The following is a 22,545-nucleotide window of genomic DNA, read 5'->3' on the forward strand; positions in this document are numbered from 1 at the left end:
GTACAAACCAGCTCTAAAGAAATATGTTTATTTAAAACTTACATTGAGACAACTGATAGCTTCAACACAGAACAAGATAGTTTTAGGAACATAAAACAGGCTATTTTACAATGTGATGTCTCAAAAGCGTCCTAAATTCTACATCTCCTCTGACTTAAAGGGAGATAGCCAAGATTATACTTTGAGTAGAGTAGGGGCTTGGATACTGATAGCCCCCAAAAGTCACTGTGTATCAGCTTGAACTAAATATGTATTTTACAAATAACTCAGTGAGCCCTAGCACATGGACCATAGTCTTCAAACATCTAGCAAGCTTAATTTTTCACAAGTGCATTATGCAGGAGGATTAAGTGAACAAGTGCTCTACTGTATGTGCTTCAGTGTCAGACATTCGTAGTGATGCTCAGAGAGTAAGACAAAAGCCCTACAAAGGTAATCAACAAAGAGCAGTTATTTGGCTATCTAATTAAATTCCGTGAAGCGAGATGGCTACTATATTATGCTATTGTTATTGTATTATGTCACTCAACTATGAGCTGTTTGGTTTCCAATGACCAGAGCACGTTATAATGTAAGCATTATAACAACAAAAATGGACTATTCTCAAGAAAGCAACAAACTGGAGTGATGGACTGTGCCAAAATGTTTGATAATTAAAGGAGAGACCAAAGCGTTTCTCAAGTATTCTACAGTTAAATGGCAACCTAGAAATACCCTATTTTGCTAATGGAGGCAGGGAACCTACTTCACAATTCTGTAGACTTTCAAAAGACAGGAAATGTGGCCAACACACCCTTTTAATTTAAGCTTAATTTGAGGAAAGTACAAAAAAGTCCCTTTATCTATGTTTGATTAGGCCAAGTAACTAAAATATATGTTTAGTTTACTTGTCTACCTACAGTACAGTGTCTCATTAGAATTATGAAGCAGAGAATGAAGTATTTAAACATATGACATGCTACACTAGTCAAGAAACAGAGAAAAAAAGAGTGCCCTAGAAACTGCCTTACCAGTAGCCTGAAGAGTTTAAAGAGCAAAAGCACACAAGTCTTTGATCAACACTATCTTTCCAACTTCAAACTTCTGTTCTATGTATTTTAAAAGTTTTTGGTCCCAGCAATACTATATAAAACTAAGTGATAAAAACAAAACTGATGTCAATCAATTTTGAGATTTTTTTTTAGCAAAATATTTTTGAGTTGGCACAGCAAAAGCAAAGTTGGATATACAAGATCTACAAGACATCATGCAAACGTCTGCAAGTGAGATGTACTACTTACACACTAAGCTCATGACTGACATTCTCAATATACACCACGGGTTTTGTTTTTTTAAAAACCACGGTGGGGTAGGTGGAGGTGGAGGACCTCCATTCCAAGATACAAGTCACGCTAGGGGTTAGGTAAAGGTATTACTTTTTGGTCCTCTTTTATCCTTCCACAAAACAAAAACAAAAACAAAAGCAACAACAACAAAAGGTTCGCTTGAATACGTGTGAAGCTGTCTTTTTAGAAGTTTAAATGACCAAACACATTCTTTAAGTTTTTCATCAGAAAGGAAATTTCTTTCCCAAAGAGCCACTTTAGGCTGGTTGTCATAATCAAAACCTTTCCAAATACTCTGGAAGTTATTTCCAGTTTAGAATTTCAGAATGTCAGCCTTGAACAGATTTAAGCAAATCTGGTTTCCTTTCCTATTAACAAGTTAGTTAGGATATTTCAGAGACACAAGTTATTGATGTGAAGTCACACGTGTGAATTCAAATATGAAAATTAGAAATTCAGTAATCAGGAAAACCTGCACACATCATCATGCAAGGAAGGACTTACCCCTTCTTTTCAGCCATGGCCTACGCTGCCTGCTGAGTTAAAAAACAACAGTTTCAATCAAGTTTTCAGAACCAGATTATACCTAAATCTTATGAGTTATAATTTGTCGCATCATGTGAAAAAAGGCCACCCTCCAAAAACTTGGTAGTGACAGTCTTAGAAGACAACTCAGAGATAAGATCCAAAAACCTTACATCACACCTCCCGGACAGAAACTGCCATTTTAGTGAGCTGCTGAGTTACTTCACCACTAAGAAGAGGAAGTTTGCTAGGCGGCATAGTCTATCAGAGATGAGAACATCACTCAACAAGCTTTTCTGCCTCACGTGCACAGACCTCTCACAACTAAGAATGAGGACTTCTCAGGACTGAAATGGCTTTTATTAAAATAACTACAAATGGAAATTGATAAAATGGTAGAGGTGGTGTAGGATAATATATCCTCATACAGAAATAGGACTTGAAGTTTACGACCCCCACTCCAATCTAAATTAAATGGTTTTAAAGCAGATTTCCGACACATTTATTGAAAAACTTTGTCCTAGGCAAGGATACCAACTTAAAAATTTCAGGAAAGCTCTTAGTATAGAGTCCAGGGACTAGATATTAATAGTCTTGCAGTAAATTGAGAGCCAAAATTTCTGGTTGTGCTTTTTTCCTTTTGATGTTTGATACAGTAAGAAGGTTAAGTATAATGGTCTAGGGAAAAAAATAATCACTGCACTTGGAGTTCAACTCCTAAAACAGTTATCCTGGAATGTCTAAGAAGATGATATTCTGAAAGAAATAAGAAACATATATAATGGAGCCATTTTGCAAACCATTAGAGCAGGAGTCCTTTATGTTAACTGAGTTCTCACTTGTATAAAACTTGGGAGTGTGTTAGAGAATCAGAAGAATGCATAAAAATAAATAAAAGATAACTAAAGCAATAAATTTTTAAGAGCCTTAATTATGCACCTAAATTTGGTATCCGAGGCTCAGGTAAAGTCTGAATAAAAGTCTAGGGAAACTGGATAAACTACTAGAACAGTCAGGGCTGAGAAACAGTAAGGCTTCTCTTACGCAACATTTCTCTCAATTGTCACTTCCTTCCCATTTTGAGAAAAGTTTCTTTTAGAAAGAATGAAGAGGACGCTATACAATATACTTTAGAGGACAATTTAAAACTGAAGGCATGGTTGTATCGATTGTCATAGGCATTATTTACACTCATTAACTTATCCTCAAATACTCCTGCAACTTCTGAAAAAAGTGTTTACATGTTTTAATGCCTTTGCTCAGTCTACCTAATAATACTACTTTTCTTCTTAGAAAAACAGATTTCATATACATAACGTCCTCTGTATTAAATCAATGAGCTAAAGATCAACACTCTTGCCAACTACCATCATCTGAGAGTGATGGCTCCCGGTCTAGAACGGTTGCTGAAGAAATGGAAAATATTCAAAAAATAATGGGGCCAATCACAAATTTCTCACCAGTCATCTCTTCTAAAAATAAACAAAACAGCATTTCTAGATAAACACATACAACAAAACATCAATGCAAATATTCAGAAACCATCCTGCCGAAACATTGTGCTTTTCCCTTCAAATCTCAGTCTCACTATTGCACATACCTCCTGCAGATGAGGGCTCAATGCGTAAGTTCTGCTCTTTTCAAAACCACCAACCATTCAGGAAAAAATTAAAAGGAGTATCAAAGTAAACGTGCAAATAAAACTGTTGCTTAAAGCATGTTCAAAACATCAAGTCCCTAAGACAAAGGAGTTTTCGCTTGTTGGCAGAAAAACGGCCAAGTAACTATACCTGGTTCTTCCACTTGTCATTAATAAGATCTAACTTGGCTAGCACATCCACACAAACCGAAGACAGACAAAGACTGCACACCAACAAAAATTACCACATATTAAATCGTGTTTCCCATTCTTCAGTTTTTAACTGTGTTTCCTTTATATGGGGCAATAATCAGGTTAGGTAGAAAATAAGTTATCGACATACTTTTTCAAGTAACAGTCTGGGGATCTTCAGCCTCACAAGACAGGTACAACTGTTTTAAGCTGCACCTATTAGAGCACCTAGCATTCAATCTGAGAGCTTGGCACTCTTCGCATGTTCAGGGCGTGCCGATGTATTTCTTGCATCTGTCTGATGCGGTCCTTCTGCCACATTAAGTTTTGAGGCATAGGATATCTCTGTGTGCCATGCAAGTACCGGTACGGGATCCTCACGTGGCAAGCAGTGGCTCTACAACGAGGCTGTGGCATGGGAGGAAGAAGCATCCACCGCTTTCTTTCAGCACAATATCGGTAGGCTTCTTTCCGGTACTGTTTGTCGATATCATCGCTGTTTTTCCAGCCTCCAATAATGAAAACGTCATCTCTGTAATAGCAGATAGCCGCTCCTTCGATGCTTAGGACTTCGGGAGGTAAGCTCTCAAGGATCTCATCGGACACTTGGCTGGCAATTTTTCTTACTGCCTCTTCATTTTCTAAAGAATAACTCTTGGGACAGCATGATGCCGTCTGGTAAAAGTTTGAATTGACCACAGACATTTGGAAAAAGCAGTAATTGTCAATAAGCGGCAAAGATTCCACATCTTGCCACTGTCGAGTCTCCGTATCATAGCAGGTAATTACAGCCTTTAACCCATCTTCGGTGTCCCGGTCCACGGGAGTGCGGGCAGCGATGTACACAAACCGGTCTTCGATGGCTAGCGCTTTGACATCCCGGAGGATCTTTGGTGCTGATTCCAAGTTGTGCCATTTATCAAGTTCAGGATTATAAACAGTCACGTCTTTGAAGCCAGGGCTGAAGTTGCCATGTCCTCCAATGCTGTAGAGCTTCCCTTTGACTTCTGTTAACCCAAAAGAATGCTTCCTTGTCATCAGACTACAAACATGTTCCCACGTATTCAAATTTGGGTTGTATCTCTCCACAGTTTTAGCAAACCCTGGTTCCATCGATCCAGCAACATACACGTAGGACTCTGTTACTGCAACGGCATGTCCATCAAGGTGATTATGAATATGGGGCAGGTTTACCCATCTGTCCTCATCGACAAAATACCCCACACATTCACTTAAATAATCCCCTCCTTCTGACACGCCTCCAATAACCATGATCACGTCCATGTTTTGCCCATAGCGAGGTAATAATGAGACATGAGAGGCAGGATGCTGGAAGGTGCCAGACTGTATGTTTTCAGCTCTCAGAGCATGCCTCTCCACTGCATCGGCCACTAACTTGACGCAAACTTCATTATTGGCCACCAGCCTCTCTGGTTTGACATGCCGAGTAAGGTAAGTAGGTTTCATCTGGGACAATCTGAGCAATTTAAACAGTTCTTCAAAGTATCTCTCTCTCTCTTCAGCATTTCTCTGAACCCACTTCAACACTGTTTCAAAGAGAACCTCTTCGGAATCAACTGTGATTTCCAAGTCCGAGAGCCAGTCTCGAATGAGATGGAAAGGTAAAGTATAAAATTCTTCATCCTGAATTACTTTGTGGAAATTTCTCCGTATCATATCGGCAGCTTTCAGAGCAAGTTGGCTCAGAGTATACATGTGAGCTAAGCTATGAATGGCCACACAATTAGAGAGATGAAGTTTCTTCTTGAGAAATTCTCCACAGAATTCTTTTAAACGAATTAACAGGAACCTAAAATCAAGAAAAGAAACAAGAATTTTCAAATGTGCACATTTTATGTGGCTGCATTTTGAGAACATGTTATACATGTTAACATGTTTATACAAACTGAAATGGTAAGCTTCATCTCATTTTATGCCCAACATCTGAAAAAAGGTAAATCCCCCCAAATTAAAAAGGATGATGCTGAAAAGCGTATTTATTTTTTAATAATTTTTTAAAGTTTATTTATTTTGAGAGAGAGAGAACAAGCAGGGGAGGGGCAGAGACACAGGGGGACAGAGGATCTGAAGCAGGCTCTGTGCTGACAGCAGAGAGCCGAACGCGGGCCTCAAACTCATGAACCACAAGATCATGACCTGAGCCTGAGCCGAAGTCGGATGCCCAATTGACTGAGCCACCCAGGCGCCCCATTATGCTGAAAAGTATATTTAAAAGCATATATACAGTCATCTTTATATATATATATATTTTTTTAATTATGCATATTATATAATATATATACAACTATACATGATACATGTAACATACACACAGTGGTGCTTTTCATTATGTAAGTTTTTCTGGAACATATCCTTTAATAAAAAGTACAACAGTCAGAGAAAGAAATACCATAGGATTTCACACCTATGTGGAATTTAAGAAACAAAACAAACATGCAAAGGGGAAAAAAAGAGAGACAAACCAAGAAACAGACTCTTACCTACAGAGAACAAACTGATGGTGGGGGGGTGGTGAAATGGGTGATGGAGATTGGGGAGTGTACACTTATTATGGTAAGCACTGGGTAATGTACAGACTTGTTGAATCACCATGTTATACACTTGAAGCTAATATAACACTGTATGTTAACTATACTGGAATTAAAATTAACTTAATAAGGGCACCTGGGTGGCTCAGGCAGTTAAGCGTCGGAATCTTGGTTTCAGCTCAGGTCATGATCTCATAGTTTCTCAAGTTCGAGCCCTGCATCAGGCTCTGTGCGGAGCCTGCTTGAGATTCATTTTCCCTGTCTCTCTGCCCTTTCCCCACTTGTGCTGTCTCTGTCTCTCTCAAAATCAATTAATAAACTTAAAAAAAAAAAAACCAATAAAAAATAAAGTACAATAGTTCCATACTTTACTTTTATTGGCAAAGGCAATTCCCAATCCAAACTTGTCTATGCTATTCCTGTCCTAATCCCTTGTCAGTCACCAGCCTTTTCTTTGAGGCAGGGTCTCAGCAAGATACTTTATTAAGCCTTGACTAGATGGTATAGGAACGTGGTTCCTGGGAGGCTCTGTCTGTTCAAATATCAGAAGGAAGAGCAGTGGAGGCCTTGTGTTGAAGGTTTCAATCTCCTCTTCACTACAGCTTTCTCCTTGGGCAGCAGATGATGGGGGGAGGGAATGGCAAGGCAAACTCAAACAACAGTAACGAACATATGGAAGGGGTCTGGCATGTTGCTGACTAGAAGTTGTCTGCCCTCCTAAATTCATTTGAAGTTAAATTACATACCACAAGTTTCAGCTAAATCCATAAATCTGGCAGAACTCAGTCCCAAGGATGGCCACTTTGAGACCACTGCTTTAACAAGAGTAAGTCCCCAGAACTGAGAACTTTAAACAAAATATGGACTTTATCAGTCCAGGGCTCTCAATTCAACCATTTGTTATTACAGTTATCGCGCTTAGTACCCATCTAACTAGGATATAAAGATGAGTACGACAGGCTTCCTTCACCATCTTCAGGGAACATGCCATCTTAGAAGACAAAGACAAGGTAGAGTGGTAAGAGCTCTAGGGACTCTCAAAGATGTCTGGGTGCCAGGGTCACTAGATTCCCAGGCTGCTCGCACCCCCTACCTGGAACTCCTATCTTTGGCATGGCGCTCCAGATAATTCTGACACATATTCCCTTGGATAGGGTGTTTAGAAACATTGCTCGATGACAATAAGAGCTAACGTATACTAGGCATGTTCCATGTGCTAGGCACTTTCTATTATTTCCTTGTAAGTGCCCTTGAAGGTAGGTATGATCGACAGAGTAGTCGGGCGGTAGGGAGAGAGCTCTTGCCTCAGAGCTCATGGATAAGGTTAGATATGACGGTTGCCAGGCACTTAGTGCCCATCACAAGGCAGCTGCTCAAGCAGCTGACAGATGGACAGAAGTTCAACTGCCTGAGATGTTCTCTCCTAACCCCCAACTCCCTTATAAAGCAGGAGCAAATCTGAAAAATGAGCCCACGTGAGACACAAACATAGCTTGAGTGGGTGCAATGACCTTTCTCTACTCATTTTCATTCAACAAACCTCTCTCTCAAATCTACACCTGCCCCACCCTACCCCACCCTCTCATGAACGACCCAAACTTGGGCTATGAGAAAACAAGCAATCAGAAACTTCATCTCACCACCACCCAATGTGCCTGTAGCTTTACCCTATATTCTGCCTTCCCAGTCCAACTTTTCCATTATTAATACTGATTCTATCCCCTTCTTGATTTCAAGGACTTTGCTCCTGCAAGAATTCCCCCACTCCTGTAACATGAAGTTCTCCTCTTCCACTGATTCATTTTTCTTCAGCACACAAACAAGCTCTAGTATCTCCTATCTTAGATGGGGGAAAAAGACCTCCCTGGACTCTTCTCCAAACATTTCCATGTGTACCATTATTCTGACCCTCTTTATAGGAAGACTTAACTTAAATGGCTCCTGCTAATGCCATCGAGGGTCTCTATATTGCCAAATGCAGGGATCACTTCCGGTTGACAGTTGACAGGATAGGCTACTCCCTCCTCTATATCTTTTTTTTTTTTTTTTTTAAGGCTTCCTGTGAGACCCATCTCCTCTACTGGTTCCTCTTTAACATTTTGGAACCCCAGGGCTCAATCCTGCCCCTTCTCTGTCTACACTCTCTTCCTAAGTAATTTTTCATCCAGTCCCATGGCTTTAATTACCATCTTATATGCCATATTCCTCCCAATGTTCTTATATCCAACTGCCTATTCAGACATTTCCTGGACCCAAACCAAACTCCTGGTCTTCCCAAACTTGCTTTCCTACACTCTCCCACATCTTAATAAATAAATAACTCCATCTTTCCAGTTGCTTGTATCAAAAACCAGCAGTCCTTTCCCTTACACTCTGTATCAAATCCATCAGCAAAATTGTCCCCTCTACCTTCCAAACATATCTAGAACTGAAGCACTTATCATCTTTACTTCTCCTTCTTCAATCCAAGCCTCTGTCACCATTCCAACAACCCCCTAATCTTTTTGCTTCTGCCTTTGCAGCCCCTTCCTCACTGCCCCATCCTTTATTCATCACAGCAGAATTCTTCAAATCACATTTCATTGTTCCTCTGCCCCAAACCTTCCTCTTTCATTCAAAATAAGAGCTCAAGTCCTTCACCAGGCCAACAAGCCCTATGGAATCTGGATCCATCCCCCATCACCACCCTGGGGCCTCTCCCACCCCTCTCAACCTGCACCCATTTGATCTAGCCATGCTGGCCTCCCGCTATTCTCTGACATCCAGATAAGCCCCACCTCAGGCCTTTCCACCTGTGTCCTCAACCTGAAGCACTCTTTACCTCACCTCCTTCAGTTCTTTGCAAAATGTCTTCTTCATGAGGCATTCTCTATCTACCCAATTAAAAAACACAGCTCCTCTCTACGAGCACTTTCTATGCTGAATTTCTCATCAAAGCCGTAACAATCGTCCAACACGTCATCTATTTTAATTATTTATTGCCCAGCTACCAGTGTGAGCGCAACGAGGAAAGGGACTTTTGTCTGTTTTGTTCACCGGGAAGTCCCAGCACCTTAGAACCCAGTGTCTGATCTGATGCATTAACAGGCACTCAATAGGTATTTGTTAAAATCATGTTCCTGGTAATATAATACTGCCAAAAGGGAGTCCTCCACATCTCTAAAACTGGCATTCACCTGCCTCCTAACCAGTCTCTGAAGCATCCGTTCCTGCTCCGTACAATCCATTTTCCACTGTAGCAGAATCCTCTTTTAAAATAATGAAATCAGGGGCGCCTGGGTGGCTGGGTCCGTTCAGCATCTGACTTCGGCTCAGGTCATGATCTCGCAGTTTGTGAGTTCGAGCCTCGCGTCGGGCTCTGTGCTGACAGCTCAGAGCCTGGAGCCTGCTTCGGATTCTGTGTCTCCTCCTCTCTCTACCCCTCCCCTGCTCACACTCTGGTGTCTCTCTGTCTCTCAATAATAAATAGACGTTAAAAAAATTAAAAATAAAATAAAATAAAATAATGAAATCAGGAAGTTTCTTTACTCAGCTTCCCACCTCACAGTAAAAACCAAATTCCTTATTCCAGCGCATTTCGCAAACCCTTCACCCATTAGACCCAGCTCCATTGGGTATTTCCTTTAGTTCTTTAAGCCGAACTGGATCCTGACTGAGGGCCTTGGCGCTCTCTGCCTGGAATGTTCATCCCCCATCTCTGCATGGCCAGTTCTTTCTTGCCGTTTAGAGATGGGTCTAAACGTCACCTCCTCAGAAAGGTCTCTCCTCTACCAATCACTGTCCTTTCATCCTTTTTAAATGTCAACACAGCGCTGATTACAGGCAGACTTTCTTTTTCATTGCCTTTGTCCCTCCACCTGGAATCTGAGCTCCCTAAGCGCAGGGCGCCCTCGTCAGACCGGCCGCATCCTCGGTGCCCAGCGCAGTGGCCGCCCCACCGCACACACTAGACGCTCAACAAGCCGCAAACAAACGCATCTCGTACGGGCTCCCTCGAGTCCCACCCGCAGGCCCTGCCTCCCCGCCTCCCCCGCCCCCTCCCGGGATGCGGCCCTCGGTGGGCGAGCCTCTCCGCCGCCCGGCGCGCGGCCCCCCGCATCCCGCCTACCTGTCGGCCAACTCCAGCACCTCGTGCACGCTGCCCGTGCTGACGCGGATGCGCCCGGTGTACATGTATTCGATAACGGCTTCCACCGTGTCGGGCTCGGGCCCGGGCTCCGAGCTCCACTTGCGCATCTCCACCCTGCCCGAGCGGGACTCCGAGAACTGGCCCGAGAGCAGGGGCGTGAAGTATTCGGTGGCGGCGGCCAGCACCGAGCGGTGGGCCCGGAACTCTCGGCCGCCCGCGCCGCCGAAGCACAAGGTAATGTCGCAGAAGAGGCCTTGGCGCCGCTGCTCGTTCTGCCTCCACGACAGCTCCGAGCAGTGAGAGCTGCACTCGAAATCCTCGGCCTCCGGGCCCGGATCGCCCCCGCTCGCTTCCATTGCAGATATGCCGGGCCCGGACCCGAAGTCCACCGTGCCGCTGCCTCGGACTTCGGCGGCCAGCCCTGCCGATCCGGCGGCGGCCGTCTCCATGCTCTCCATCTCCAGCACCTGAAGAGATGCGGCCGCTGCCGCCGCCGCTGCCGCCGCCACCGCCGCCGCCGCCATCTTGACGCCGCCGCGCCCGACCTCCGCAGTCTCGGAACGATTCAGCCGTTCTGGTGCGACACAGAGGAATTCTGGGAATAAATAGTGGGCGCAGGGCGGAGCTGGGCGCGGCTAGTGTGCGCACGCGCGGCCGCTCCCGCGCGGAGCCGCGCCACGGTGGAGAGAGCTGGAGAGAGCTGGAGAGGGCTGGGTAGGGCTGCCCCCCCCTCCCCGCCGATCTCCCTCCCACGTGTCGGGTCTCCTTCCCATCAGAGTGGCACGCTCTTCGTGGTCATTTTGTAGGACAAAAGCCACCCTGGCCCGTCACCCATTGTTAGTGTCTCGGGTGGCGACAGTGGATTTTTCAAGATTTAAAATGGCTTTGGAGTAAACATGAAAAAAAAAACTTGAGACCGAGCCCCCGCTCAGTGGACGAGGGCGAGCAAGTTACTCAGTATCTCGGAACCAATTCATCTTCTACAAATAGGATAGTTATCTGTTAGGAGAACGCTTAGGGATGCTTGTGTTTTACGTAATGTTTGGTCCGTAGTTACTGTTCCAAACATACTTGTTTAAAAGATGAATAAAAGTCACTTTGGGGTTTTATTAAGCAAGGGAGTGGCTCCATTAGATGCATGCTTTAAAATATCATTGGTGGCTGAAGAAATAATGAAAAAGTGGAAGTAGGGGCATTAGTTAGCATATAGATAGATCAGAGGGATAATGAAAGGCTGAATCCATAAGGTGGGACAACCAGAGAAGTGGAAAAGAGGAGGACTCTTGAGCTTTTGGCTTAAGCATCCGGGTTACAGCTTTGTTCCTATTTACTGAAAATGGAGAGGTACCGATTCAAGGGAGAAGACAGGGTTGTTTTTTTTGTTTTTTTCCCAACATTTTTAAGAAGTTTATTTTTTTAGTAATCTCTACACCCAACATGGGGCTCGAACCCACGAACCCAAGATCCAGTTGCATGCTCCACCTACTGAGCCAGCCAGGGCCCCCCTGAGCAGGGGGGTTGAAGCTAGTGTTTTGATGAGTTCTGTGTGTGTGTAGAGATGGATGAACATTTTTAAAATGACATGTAGTGAAACAATTAGCACCGTTCAAAGGAATGCAGAGGAAAGGATATGGATGGCATGAGACAGTAGTGTGTCTTTATTGTTACTATATAGTTTATTGAAACCAAACTGATAATACAGAGAAGAGACTGAGCTGGCAGCTGTCAGAATCTTGCTGGATTATAGATGCAAACTGGCTGGAGACGAGTCCTTGAACCCACACTTCAGTTGCATAAATACAGAGGACATAGAACACGAAACATTTCACAGCTTTTTTTTTTTGCTTTGCGTTTCCATTTTAAACATATGTATGTTACAACTTTACATTTTAAATTACTACTCCACATGTTTTGTGACAATGGCTAAGGATGCAACGGCCCCATCCCCCTGACATAAACAGAGTTTGGTCTGCAACATAGAACATTACAGTGAGATACCAAACAAACCCTTAACACATAACATACAAAAAGATCTTTAAAAATCAGATTAACACAATGTTCTTCAGGTTATATGAGGAGGAAAGGAAAGTGGGAAAATAAGACATTAGGGATGCTTTAAACTGACAGTACCTTGAGGTCTTAAAAGTTTCATTCTCTTCCTCCAAGGGAAAAAAATTTTAACTAAAGGAAAAAAGAAAGCAACGTCATAACACCCTACAATGAGGAACAATATCCTTACAGTGCTTAGATGCTTCCATATAATAAATACAGCAGGTAGCAGAGCAAAGGTCACAAGCATTGGCTTGGTTTTTATTTCTATGCTTATAAAAAAAGTACTAAGCTTCCTGGTGTGGAATGAACAGTGTTAGCCTGTGGGTGTCATCAGTGCCTGTACACCAGCAGCTGTTTACATTCCAGGCCCGTTTTCTAGCAAGCTCCAGTGCCAGCCGTGTGCACGCTACTTCCCAGGGGATGAGTTCTTGTCTTCACTTCACTGACATATGGTTCCGGGCTCAGTTACATGCTCATGTGTTCCGGAAGAACATATGAAATATCATCCCAAGGGTGACGATACAGCCCCTGCTTCAGCCTCTTCTGATCGAGATAGTGTCCTGAAATGGGGCAAAGGCATCTTTTTGTTAAGAGTTGGTGAGTAGTCGGGGGCGCCAGGGTGGCTCAGTTGCTTAGGCCTCCAACTTCGGCTCAGGTCATGATCTCGCGGTTCCTGAGTTCGAGCCCCACATCAGGCTCTGTGCTGACCGCTTGGAGCCTGGAGCCTGCTTCAGATTCTGTGTCTCCCTCTCTCTCTCTGCCCCTCCCCCGCCCTCTGTCTCTCTCTCTTTCTCTCTCTTTCTTTCAAAAATAAACAAACAAACAAAAAGAGAGTTGGTGAGAGATCTGCTAAAAGTTTGGCGAGGGGGAGAAGATGAGGACAGAAAATCTAATATAAAAAAAATGAGGAAGTAAATCCAGATCCAACACATAAGCGGATACCAGCCTGGCTAAAAGGCAACTGTGGGATTTCATTCTGTTTTCCTGGACTAGCAATCAGCCATTTCCAAGAACAAAGGAACCATGGAATGAATATAAAGGGGGAAGTTAAAGTAAGAAAGGAAGGATTAGAAACAATGATGAAGATCATGTGACATCTTTCTAGTAGAAACTTGCCACCCAGGTGTTACAGCAGAACCATTGGAGGGGGGGGGGGGCTGGGGCAGGGACCAAACCAAACTCTTAATAACAACAACTACCAACTCACCAATGAAGCCCATACTCCTTCCCAGCACAAAGATGCCATTAAGGGCTCCAATGTCAATATATTCATCAGCTTCCTCCCTGCAAACACACAATCAACTTGTGGTTTTAAAACAGCTCACATGGCCCCCCCACTCCTCCCCACAGACTACGACTTCTGCCGAGGAACGAGAAAGTAGATCTCTTTGGTATCAAAGGAGAAAAAGGGTGCTCTGGGTGGTAGGACTACAGACAATTTTTGTTTTCTTCTTTATACCTCTCCATACTTTCTAAATCCTCTGTAATGAGTATGTATTGCTTTCAGAACTGGAAGGAAACCGCAAGCAAGCATCAATAAATGTAAAGAAGAAGAAAATGGGTGGCTTAATCGATGTGTCCAACTTCAGCTCATGTCATGATCTCACAGTTTGTGAGTTTGAGTCACACATCAGGCTCTGCTTGGAGTGTTGTCTCCTTCTCTCTCTCTCTCTCTCTGCCTCTGTCCAACACGCTCAATGTCTGTCTGTCTCTTATTTATTTAAATCAATCAATCAATAAATAAAGTAGAAGAAAATGACCACAGAGCTCACCGAGTGAAGGACCCACAGTTTCTAAGCATGTCTACAAAGGCAACTCCGATGAAACCGTCTACATTCAGGATAAGATTTGGTTTCTGGGAAGGCAAAAAATTCAAAGCACTTATCATCATTTCTCATTTTTTCTTTGTAATTTTCCACAATTACTACTAGTAATAGAACTACAAATTCTGACCACAATTTAAAAACCTCCCACCAAAACATCATAGCTGGTTAGGAAAGAAAGAGTCAGTTCAATTCCCAATGTCTAGTAAAGGACCCAACACCTAGTTGACAGTATGTATTTGTTGAACTTAGTAGTACAACAGAAATAAAATTTCCCAGAACACCAGATTTGATTTTGGCTGCACAATCAGAAGCAGGCTGGCTCTTGTTTTCCCCAAGAAATTCACCCACAACAATGAATTGGGAATTAGGGATATTTTCTCTTTTACCTTCGAGGTGGTAATCTTCTCGACTTCCAGCGCATAGTCAAGCAGGGGGGTGGCAGGGAAGTGCTGTTTGACATAATCTTTGAGGATCTGCACTCGCATGTCTGGGTTGTTTATCTAGAAAGTGACCCAAAGTTACAGAGGAACCCACCCTGACACTGCCATTAAGAGACCTGTTGGGGGCGCCTGGGTGGCTCAGTCAGTTAAGCGTCCCACTCTTGGTTTCAGGTCGTGATCTCGCTCAGGTCGTGATCTCACGGATCATGGGTTCAAGCCCCGCACTGTCAGTGCAGAGCCTGCTTCAGATTCTCGCTCTCTCTCTCTCTCTCTCTCTCTCTCTCTCTCTCTGCTCCTCCCACACACTCTCTCAAAATAAATAAATAAACTTAAAAAAAAAAAAAAAAGACATGTTTGTGCTCCTGCCACAGACGGACACAAATGTTTATATTTTATCCAGGAGGTGTGTTTTAGGGACCTGATCCATGTGTCTTGATTCCATGCAGCACAGATTATGACCCTGCTGTAGGGCTTAAGGTTTCTAAAGTCCTCTTGAATCTCACTTGAGCCTCAAAACAAACTGTAGGTTCTCCCTTTTGTGTTACAGACAAGGAACTGAGACCTGGAGATGTTAACTGAGTTCAACAACAGGCCTCGGTTTAAGCAGCAGGGGGCTTGGGGCTCACCTACTCTCCGACCAAAAGTCTTAGGTTCTAGCCACGAACCATGCTGCCCAAGAGTTCAGTGGCCCCGGCCTCCTCCAGCTGTAACAAAGTTCTACAGAGTTCTTAGTTTTTAGACTGGCAAGCACTTGTTGGTGTGGGGCAGCAAAGCACCCCTGAAATCTCAAGAAAAGCTCTGCGCCTGCACCATCTGCTAAGAAACCCACACTAAACCATAATCGGTCAGTGGGGCAGGGAAGTGGTTCAGATGCCAGCCAACTCCCAACACCCAGTTCCCAAGCAGATAGCACTGCTCCAGTCCACGGCACAGGGCCTCTTTCAGACAGAACATCACACTTATACTGCCACGCTCAGGCTTCTACGTTCCTTCCTTTCTGGAGTCCATACTGACGTGGTTCTAATGGAAAGCTGTTTAAAGGCATTCTGCATTATAATGGAAAAACAGCTGCCTGATCTTTGACATCTGTCAACACAGCCAAAGCTTTGCACATTGAGAGTCAAGGGCCTGGGTGTTCCCCACTAAAATAATGCCTCCACCTGCATGCAGGTCAGTCCTTAAGGAGAGCCACGACTTACCGATTTCACTCGGTGACCAATGCCCATAATCAGCTTTCCTTCCTTCTTCATCTTGTTCACAAACTCCATGGGGATAATGCCGCTGTCAAAGGCTTTGCTGAACATCTTGGCGGCTGCATCCAGGGCACCCCCAAACCGGTCCCCCTGCAGGATAAGCAAGTCCACATGCCCTGAGCTGGAAGACACTCCCTCAGCTTCGAAGACAAATCCAGCATGCCCTGAACCGCCCCAACATGGGGTTTTACACTCTGAGGCTCCTTCTAGGACCCTGTGACAGCCAAGTGCACGTCAGCATAACCATGTGTCCCCTGCGGATCTCACCTCCCAGGAGGCCAGTACTCACAATAGTGAGCAGCCCCGAGGTGAGGCTGGAAACCAGGTCCTTCCCAGCCCGAGCACAGATGATGGTGTTGTGAGCCCCAGACACGGCTGGCCCGTGATCCGCCGTCACCATCAGGCACATCTCAATGAACTGGCAGGCATACTTGGGCAACCTAGAGGGGGAGGAAAGGGGCACTAAGACGAGGGTTGGAACAGAGGCGAGCCACTGAACAGGAGCTACGCTGACCCACAAAGCCAAGCACCTGCTGGCTCCCATGTCTACTACTATATCAAGCAACTCTAGAGGCAAAAACCTCCAATTCTTGAGCAGCTCCTAACTTACTGATAGCAAATACTGCTTTTTTAAAAAAAAAAAATTTTTTTTTAACATTTATTTATTTTTGAGACAGAGAGAAACAGCATGAACAGGGGACGGGCAGAGAGAGAGGGAGACACAGAATCTGAAACAGGCTCCAGGCTCTGAGCTGTCAGCACAGAGCCCGACGCGGGGCTCGAACTCACGGACTGTGAGATCATGACCTGAGCTGAAGTCAGACACTCAACCGACCAAGCCACCCAGGCGCCCCAGCAAATACTGCTTTTAATACAGAGTTAGCCACTGGGGGTTGACAATCTCTTCTTTAGACAATGGCTTCCAGCATGAGTCGTTGCAACAGAATTTAACCTGTACTTGTGACTTCCTTCTACGTGCCATACGGAGAAGTGAGACTCCTGTCCCTTTCCCAGTGTAGGAAGCCCCAGGTCTCCTGCAGTGTTCAACCTCTCAACTGATGATTAGGAACGAAGTCTGGGGGTGCCTGGGTGGCTCAGTTGGTTAAGTGTCCGACTTTGGCTCAAGTCATGATCTTACAATTCGTGGGTTCGAGCCCCACGTCGGGCTCTGCACTGACAGCTCAGAGCCTGAAGCCTGCTTTCTGTGTCTCTGTCTCTGCCCCTCCACCCCCCCCCCAAAATGAAGAAACACTTAAAAATTTTTTAAAAAATGAAGTCTGGAGATATAGGGATGCAAGAACAGACAGGGAAATCTGCAGAGGTGTTACAACGCCATGAACTTCTCCCAGGAAGGGCCCAAAACTGGGCCAAGAACTATCTCTGCAGCTGAGGGCATGACACAAACCAAGACATTGGGCAGAGCCCAAGGCCACCCCAAGCCAGGGCTCTGTGAATTAGGTATTATTCACTGGCCCCCTTGCCCAGCTGTCAGTCCCAGGGGAGGGCTATGTTTGGGAATTGCAGAGAAACCAATATATTCTAACACTCAGGCTGATAAGAGAGACAACCTAATATAAGGTACTTCATGCCTATTTAGCAACTCTATCAGGCCTGCACTCTGAGCTACCAGACCCATCCAGACCTCTCTCAAGAGGCCTACATTTACTCTTATTTCTTTAAGAGCGCCAAGGACAGGGGCTGATCCAAGATTCCTGATGAGGTCACTGCTTTCTACATAGTTGAGACTGGCCTTTCTGTCCTTGGAAGACCTAGGAACAGCCAGTATCTCTTCTGGCCTTGCAATTGATCTGTGGCCATAAAGATTAGTCCTGGACGTATTCCCCAAGGCTACCCACCCCCCACTCCCTTTTCAGGGGAAAATCCTTAATTCTGAGTCAAAGATGGCAGTGTCCAGCCATCTTCTGACCTCCATGCCTCACCTTCTCTGGAACCAGAGGAGGCCGAGGACCCCGCCAATGCCCATCTCTTCCTTGAAGACCTCGGTGATGGGCATGCCCGCGTAGATGAGCTCCTGTCCTCGCTCGTCACAGATGCTGGTCATGAATGAGGCAGGTTTGCGGATCAAGCCCAGCTCCTGAGCAAAGATGGGGGCAGGGGGAAGCAGCACGATATGACCACAGAGATTCTTCCAGAACTGCCTCACTGTCTGCACTGCCAGAACCAAAGTGTTCCAGGTACCGACGCTCAAACTCCTCCCAAGAAAGAAGCACAAAAACCCTTTCGTTGTATCATTTCAGTCATAGAATATAGGAGTGCCATGCGCAATTTCCACCCACAGGTTCATTTTCGCCTCACAAAGATGTCCCAGCAGAAGCCAACCCAAACTCACCCGGCTTAGAAATGCAAGCATGAATCTGAAGGGAAATTTTTCTAGCACTCCACGTTCAGCTGCCAAGCCCCCACCTAAACGTAATGAGCAGGGGGCTGTGCAAATAGGGGATTCCCTCAAGATGTCCTTCACCCGGGGGAAGGGACTGAGCTGAACTTCCAGCTTCCAGAGTTGGGGTACCATGGGGACATCGTTGCCAACTCTGCATAAGCCCATTTCTCCAATTATCCCTGATCAATTTTCATTGTAAAATGCCTTTCTGCCTTAGTGTTTGTCAGTTTAAGGGCCATCTGTCTGGCCTTTCTCCACTTTTATCTATATATAGACACATGGAGAATACATAAAGTGTTTTTGTGTACATAGGTTTTTCATAATCGTGATATACTATCTCATAATACTCCATTTACTCAATGAATTTGAGCTCCATAAATGTAGGCACATACATAGATCTGGTTCATTCCTTTTAACTGCTGTATGATATCCTATCCTATGGCAAAACCACAAGTTAGCCGTTCTTCCGCTGATAACCATCAGGTGGAAAAATCTTGAACACATTTCTGTGAATGTGCGAGCACTTCCCTGAAATAGCTTTCTAGATAGGAATTACGCCATCAGGTGTGAGCACTTCTTTTCTTTTCTTTTCTTTTCTTTTTTCTTTTCTTTTTCTTTTTTTAGTAATCTCTACACCTAACCCGGGGCTTGAACTCACAAGTATCAGGTCAAGAGTCGCACACTCCACCAACAGACACAGCCAGGCACTCCAGGTGCCAGCGCTCTGAAATCTGATATTACCCAATGGCCTTTCAGAAAGGGTGGTGCCAAGTTCCACACCCACCTTCAAGGAACAAACGCACAAAGTTCCACACACCCATACAAACACAACATATTATCAAAGAACTGTTTTCTTTGTTGACCTCAAAAGGGGAAAACTGGTATCACAGCTTTTACTTTGGCACCTTCTTATAATGAGTGAGACTGAGCATTTTTTCAGGTTGAAAGGCCATTTCCTACCCATTTTTGTAGTGGTCTTTTAAAAAACTGATTTCAGGGGCACTTGGGTGGTTAAGTTGGTTAAGCGTCCGAACGTCAGCTCAGGTCACGATCTCTGTTTGTGAGTTCGAGCCCCACATCGGGCTTGCTGCCGTCAGCACAGGGCCCGCTTTGGATCTTCTGCTCCCTTCTGTCCCTCCCCGCTCCTGCTCCTGCTCTCTTTCAAAAATAAATAAAACATTGGGGTGCCTGGGTGGCTCAGTTGGTTAAGCGTCCAACTTCGGCTCAGGTCATGATCTCACAGTTTGTGAGATCGAGACCCACATCGGGCTCTGTGCTGACAGCTCAGAGCCTGGAGCCTGCTTGGGATTCTGTGTCTCCCTCTCTCTCTGCCCCTCCCCACTCATGGTCTGTCTGTCTTAAAAATAAATAAAACATTTTTTAAAAATAAATAAATAAAACATTAAAAAGAAATAAATAAACAAATAAAAACTGATCTGATCTCAGAGAGTTCTCGTGTACTTCGAACATTAGCTCTTCATCTCTGCCGCTTAGACAAGCAGCCAGAGTAGACACTCTACTTCACCCAGAAACCCCTCAGCAAGTGCAAACAACTCTAGGGGGCGTTGTCTGTCCTCAGCCCCCATTTCCAACCAGGCCACAAGGCTGTGGGACATACATGCTGCCCTTCGCCCTCTTGGGCCCTGTATCTGTTTTACCCGTTGGTCAGAAGGGGCCAGCTCACAAGCTCCAGGACACAAGGAGGGTCTGGAATCAAAGAATACTTGCTGTGGGTTTTTTCTAATCTATGCCCTTGGAGTAGAGCTGCCGTCGGGGGCATGGTTTGGAGGCCAGAGCAGTGATTACAGGGTTGCCCCCAGCTAGTAGGGCAGGGCCTGGTTTCCAGGGACTGCAGCCAAATCAACAGGAAACCCACCCCTCAGCGTCACCTACCCTGGCCCAGGAGTAGTCCATTGGCACCGTTGGAGGCGGCACCTCCTGAGCAGGTACGATGACTCCTTTGGCCACAAGATCTTCGTACACAGACCTGAGAGGCGGGGGAAGGCAAGGAGAGAAGACATCCATGTGCATTTTATGCTTCTGGGCTCTTCTAAGCCATCCTAGGAACGTTGCTCCATCTAACCCCAAAACTCCAGGTTTCCTAGCTTTGTAGCCCCTCCTGGCAATGCCCTACACCAGGTGGATTCCTACAGACCAAATGAAAACAGGTTCTGGCCAAGACTCTCCCCCACCCCCACACCCAACCCCACGGGGCTTTATAGAAAGCTGAATCTGGAGGCCAAGGAAGGACAGAGGGGAGGAAGGAGAAGACACAATGGGTAGCCATTGTTTATCAATCGATTAGGGCTGACACTTTCTAAATGTTTCTATGCTCATCTCTTATTTAAGGGACAGCTAAGTAGGTAGGCTCAGAAAGCGAACATGTTTTAATAGCAGTCTGAATGGCCTGTAACTGCTGTGCCTACAAACAAAACAAAAACCAAAAAGAGGGTAAAGATTTCAGACTATCTCAACAGTTACACTCCATACCTAACACCTCTAACACTCCAGCACGCTGACACACTGTCACCTCTGTGTCACAGCAGCTGCTATCCTGGGGGGGGGGGGGGGCAAGGGGGAAGGGGGTGTTCTGGAAAGGGAACCGGAGTGGGGGGGGAAGGGGGAAGGGGGTGTTCTGGAAAGGGAACCAGAGGGGGGGGGGAAGGGGGAAGGGGGTGTTCTGGAAAGGGAACCGGAGGCTGGTGTCCTCCCCACAGTCCACTCACTGGATGATTTCTCCCAGTTCATCGAAGCTTGGGGGCACAAACACCCCTGCCTCCTTCAAAGCCTGGTTCTTGGCTACTGCAGTTTCAGAAGCCTGGTTGGCACAAGCTCCAGCATGGCCAAACTGTACCTGGAAGGCAATGGGGAGCAGCTTTTACCCAGCTTGTGAATCCCTCCGGGGAAAGGCTACAAAGGCTCCGGAATGTCGGTACCGATTACAGGCCGGACCCTGTTAAACACTCTATAGTGAATCGCCTCATTCAAGCCTCACACAGGCTCACTCAACAGGGACGCCAAATAACGCTCGATTTACAGAAGAGGAAACTGAGGCACCAAGAAGTTCAGGAGCTTACTGAGGGTCACACCGCTGGTGTGTATCGGAGCCAGAACACAAAGCCTGGCGGCCCAACTCCACAAACACCTGCACTCAGCTCCCCCTGCCCCCCTGGCAGCGGTTGAGGGGGAGGATGGAGAACGGCTGGTAGTTGTGAACCACTGTGAGAAGTGAAGGCGCAGGCTGGCAACCACAGGTTGAGCTGATCCTCACAAACAGGATCTGATTGTCCTGCACATACTTTGTATAAAACAAGTCCAATAAAAAAAAAAAAAAATTCTCACGTAAAAGTACAAATTCCTAGCTTCTTTTTTTTTAAAAAAAGTTAATTTTTTTTTTTTTTTTACGTTTATTTATTTTTGGGACAGAGAGAGACAGAGCATGAACGGGGGAGGGGCAGAGAGAGAGGGAGACACAGAATCGGAAGCAGGATCCAGGCTCTGAGCCATCAGCCCAGAGCCTGACGCGGGGCTCGAACTCACGGACCGCGAGATCGTGACCTGAGCTAAAGTTGGGCGCTTAACCGACTGAGCCACCCAGGCGCCCCCTGGCTTCTTTTTAAAAAGTCACATTGTGGAGGGGCACCTGGGTGGCTCAGTCAGTTAAGCATCTGGCTTCAGCTCAGGTCATGATCTCACGGTTCATGAGTTCAAGCCCCGGTTCATGAGTTCAAGCCCCGTGTTGGGCTCTGTGCCAGCTTGGAGCTTGGAGCCTGCTTCAGATTCTGTGTCTCCCTCTCTCTCTGCCCCTCCCCTGCTAGAGCTCTGTCTCTCTCTCAAAAATAAACAAACATTTAAAAAAATATATTAAAAAGTTTTTTTTCTAAGTCAGATTGTGGGGCGCCTAGCTGGCTTAATCCATGGACCATGCCACTCTTGATCTTGGGGTCATGAGTTCAAGGCCCATGATGGGGGCAGAGTACTTAAAAAATAAAATGGTTTTTAAAAATAAAAATAAATAAATAAATAAATAGTCAGATCGTGCACCACCAGGTCTATATTCCCACAGGGCAACAATCACCTGGAGCCGATAAGCAATGCCCCCTTCTGCCTGAGCGCACAGTGAGGTAAACTCTAAGCCCAAGGGCACAGGGGGTGATTGGCTACGGGAAGGGAGCAATAGGGAAGAGAAAACCAACCAAAGAGCTAAGTAATTG

The 22,545-nt window shown here is 45.4% G+C and overlaps 2 protein-coding genes across 11 annotated transcripts in view; both read right to left on the bottom strand.

Moving 5' to 3' along the window:
- Positions 1-12: 12 nt before the first annotated feature.
- On the bottom strand, positions 13-11,046 carry KLHL11 (kelch like family member 11). The gene is made up of 2 exons (XM_042967649.1): positions 10,339-11,046; positions 13-5,491 (listed from the first exon to the last, which is right to left on the bottom strand). The coding sequence occupies exons 1-2, from the start codon at positions 10,881-10,883 to the stop codon at positions 3,910-3,912; spliced, it is 2,127 nt and encodes a 708-aa protein (XP_042823583.1). The 5' UTR covers positions 10,884-11,046; the 3' UTR covers positions 13-3,909.
- Positions 11,047-11,992: 946 nt separating this feature from the next.
- ACLY (ATP citrate lyase) overlaps positions 11,993-22,545 on the bottom strand; it is a 48,419-nt gene continuing 37,866 nt past the window's right edge. For all 10 annotated transcript variants that reach the window (XM_042967645.1, XM_042967644.1, XM_042967643.1 and 7 more), the window contains 9 exons: positions 21,058-21,185; positions 20,225-20,318; positions 17,871-18,025; positions 16,220-16,370; positions 15,877-16,020; positions 14,624-14,737; positions 14,184-14,266; positions 13,619-13,695; positions 11,993-12,971 (listed from right to left, as the gene is read on the bottom strand). In XM_042967645.1, the coding sequence (XP_042823579.1) occupies positions 12,877-12,971; positions 13,619-13,695; positions 14,184-14,266; positions 14,624-14,737; positions 15,877-16,020; positions 16,220-16,370; positions 17,871-18,025; positions 20,225-20,318; positions 21,058-21,185 (1,041 nt within the window). In that variant the 3' untranslated portion in view covers positions 11,993-12,876. The remainder of the gene's footprint in view (positions 12,972-13,618; positions 13,696-14,183; positions 14,267-14,623; positions 14,738-15,876; positions 16,021-16,219; positions 16,371-17,870; positions 18,026-20,224; positions 20,319-21,057; positions 21,186-22,545) is intronic.

Source organism: Panthera tigris, chromosome E1 (assembly GCF_018350195.1).
Source record: "Panthera tigris isolate Pti1 chromosome E1, P.tigris_Pti1_mat1.1, whole genome shotgun sequence".
In the NCBI taxonomy this organism is placed as follows: Eukaryota; Metazoa; Chordata; class Mammalia; order Carnivora; family Felidae; genus Panthera; species Panthera tigris.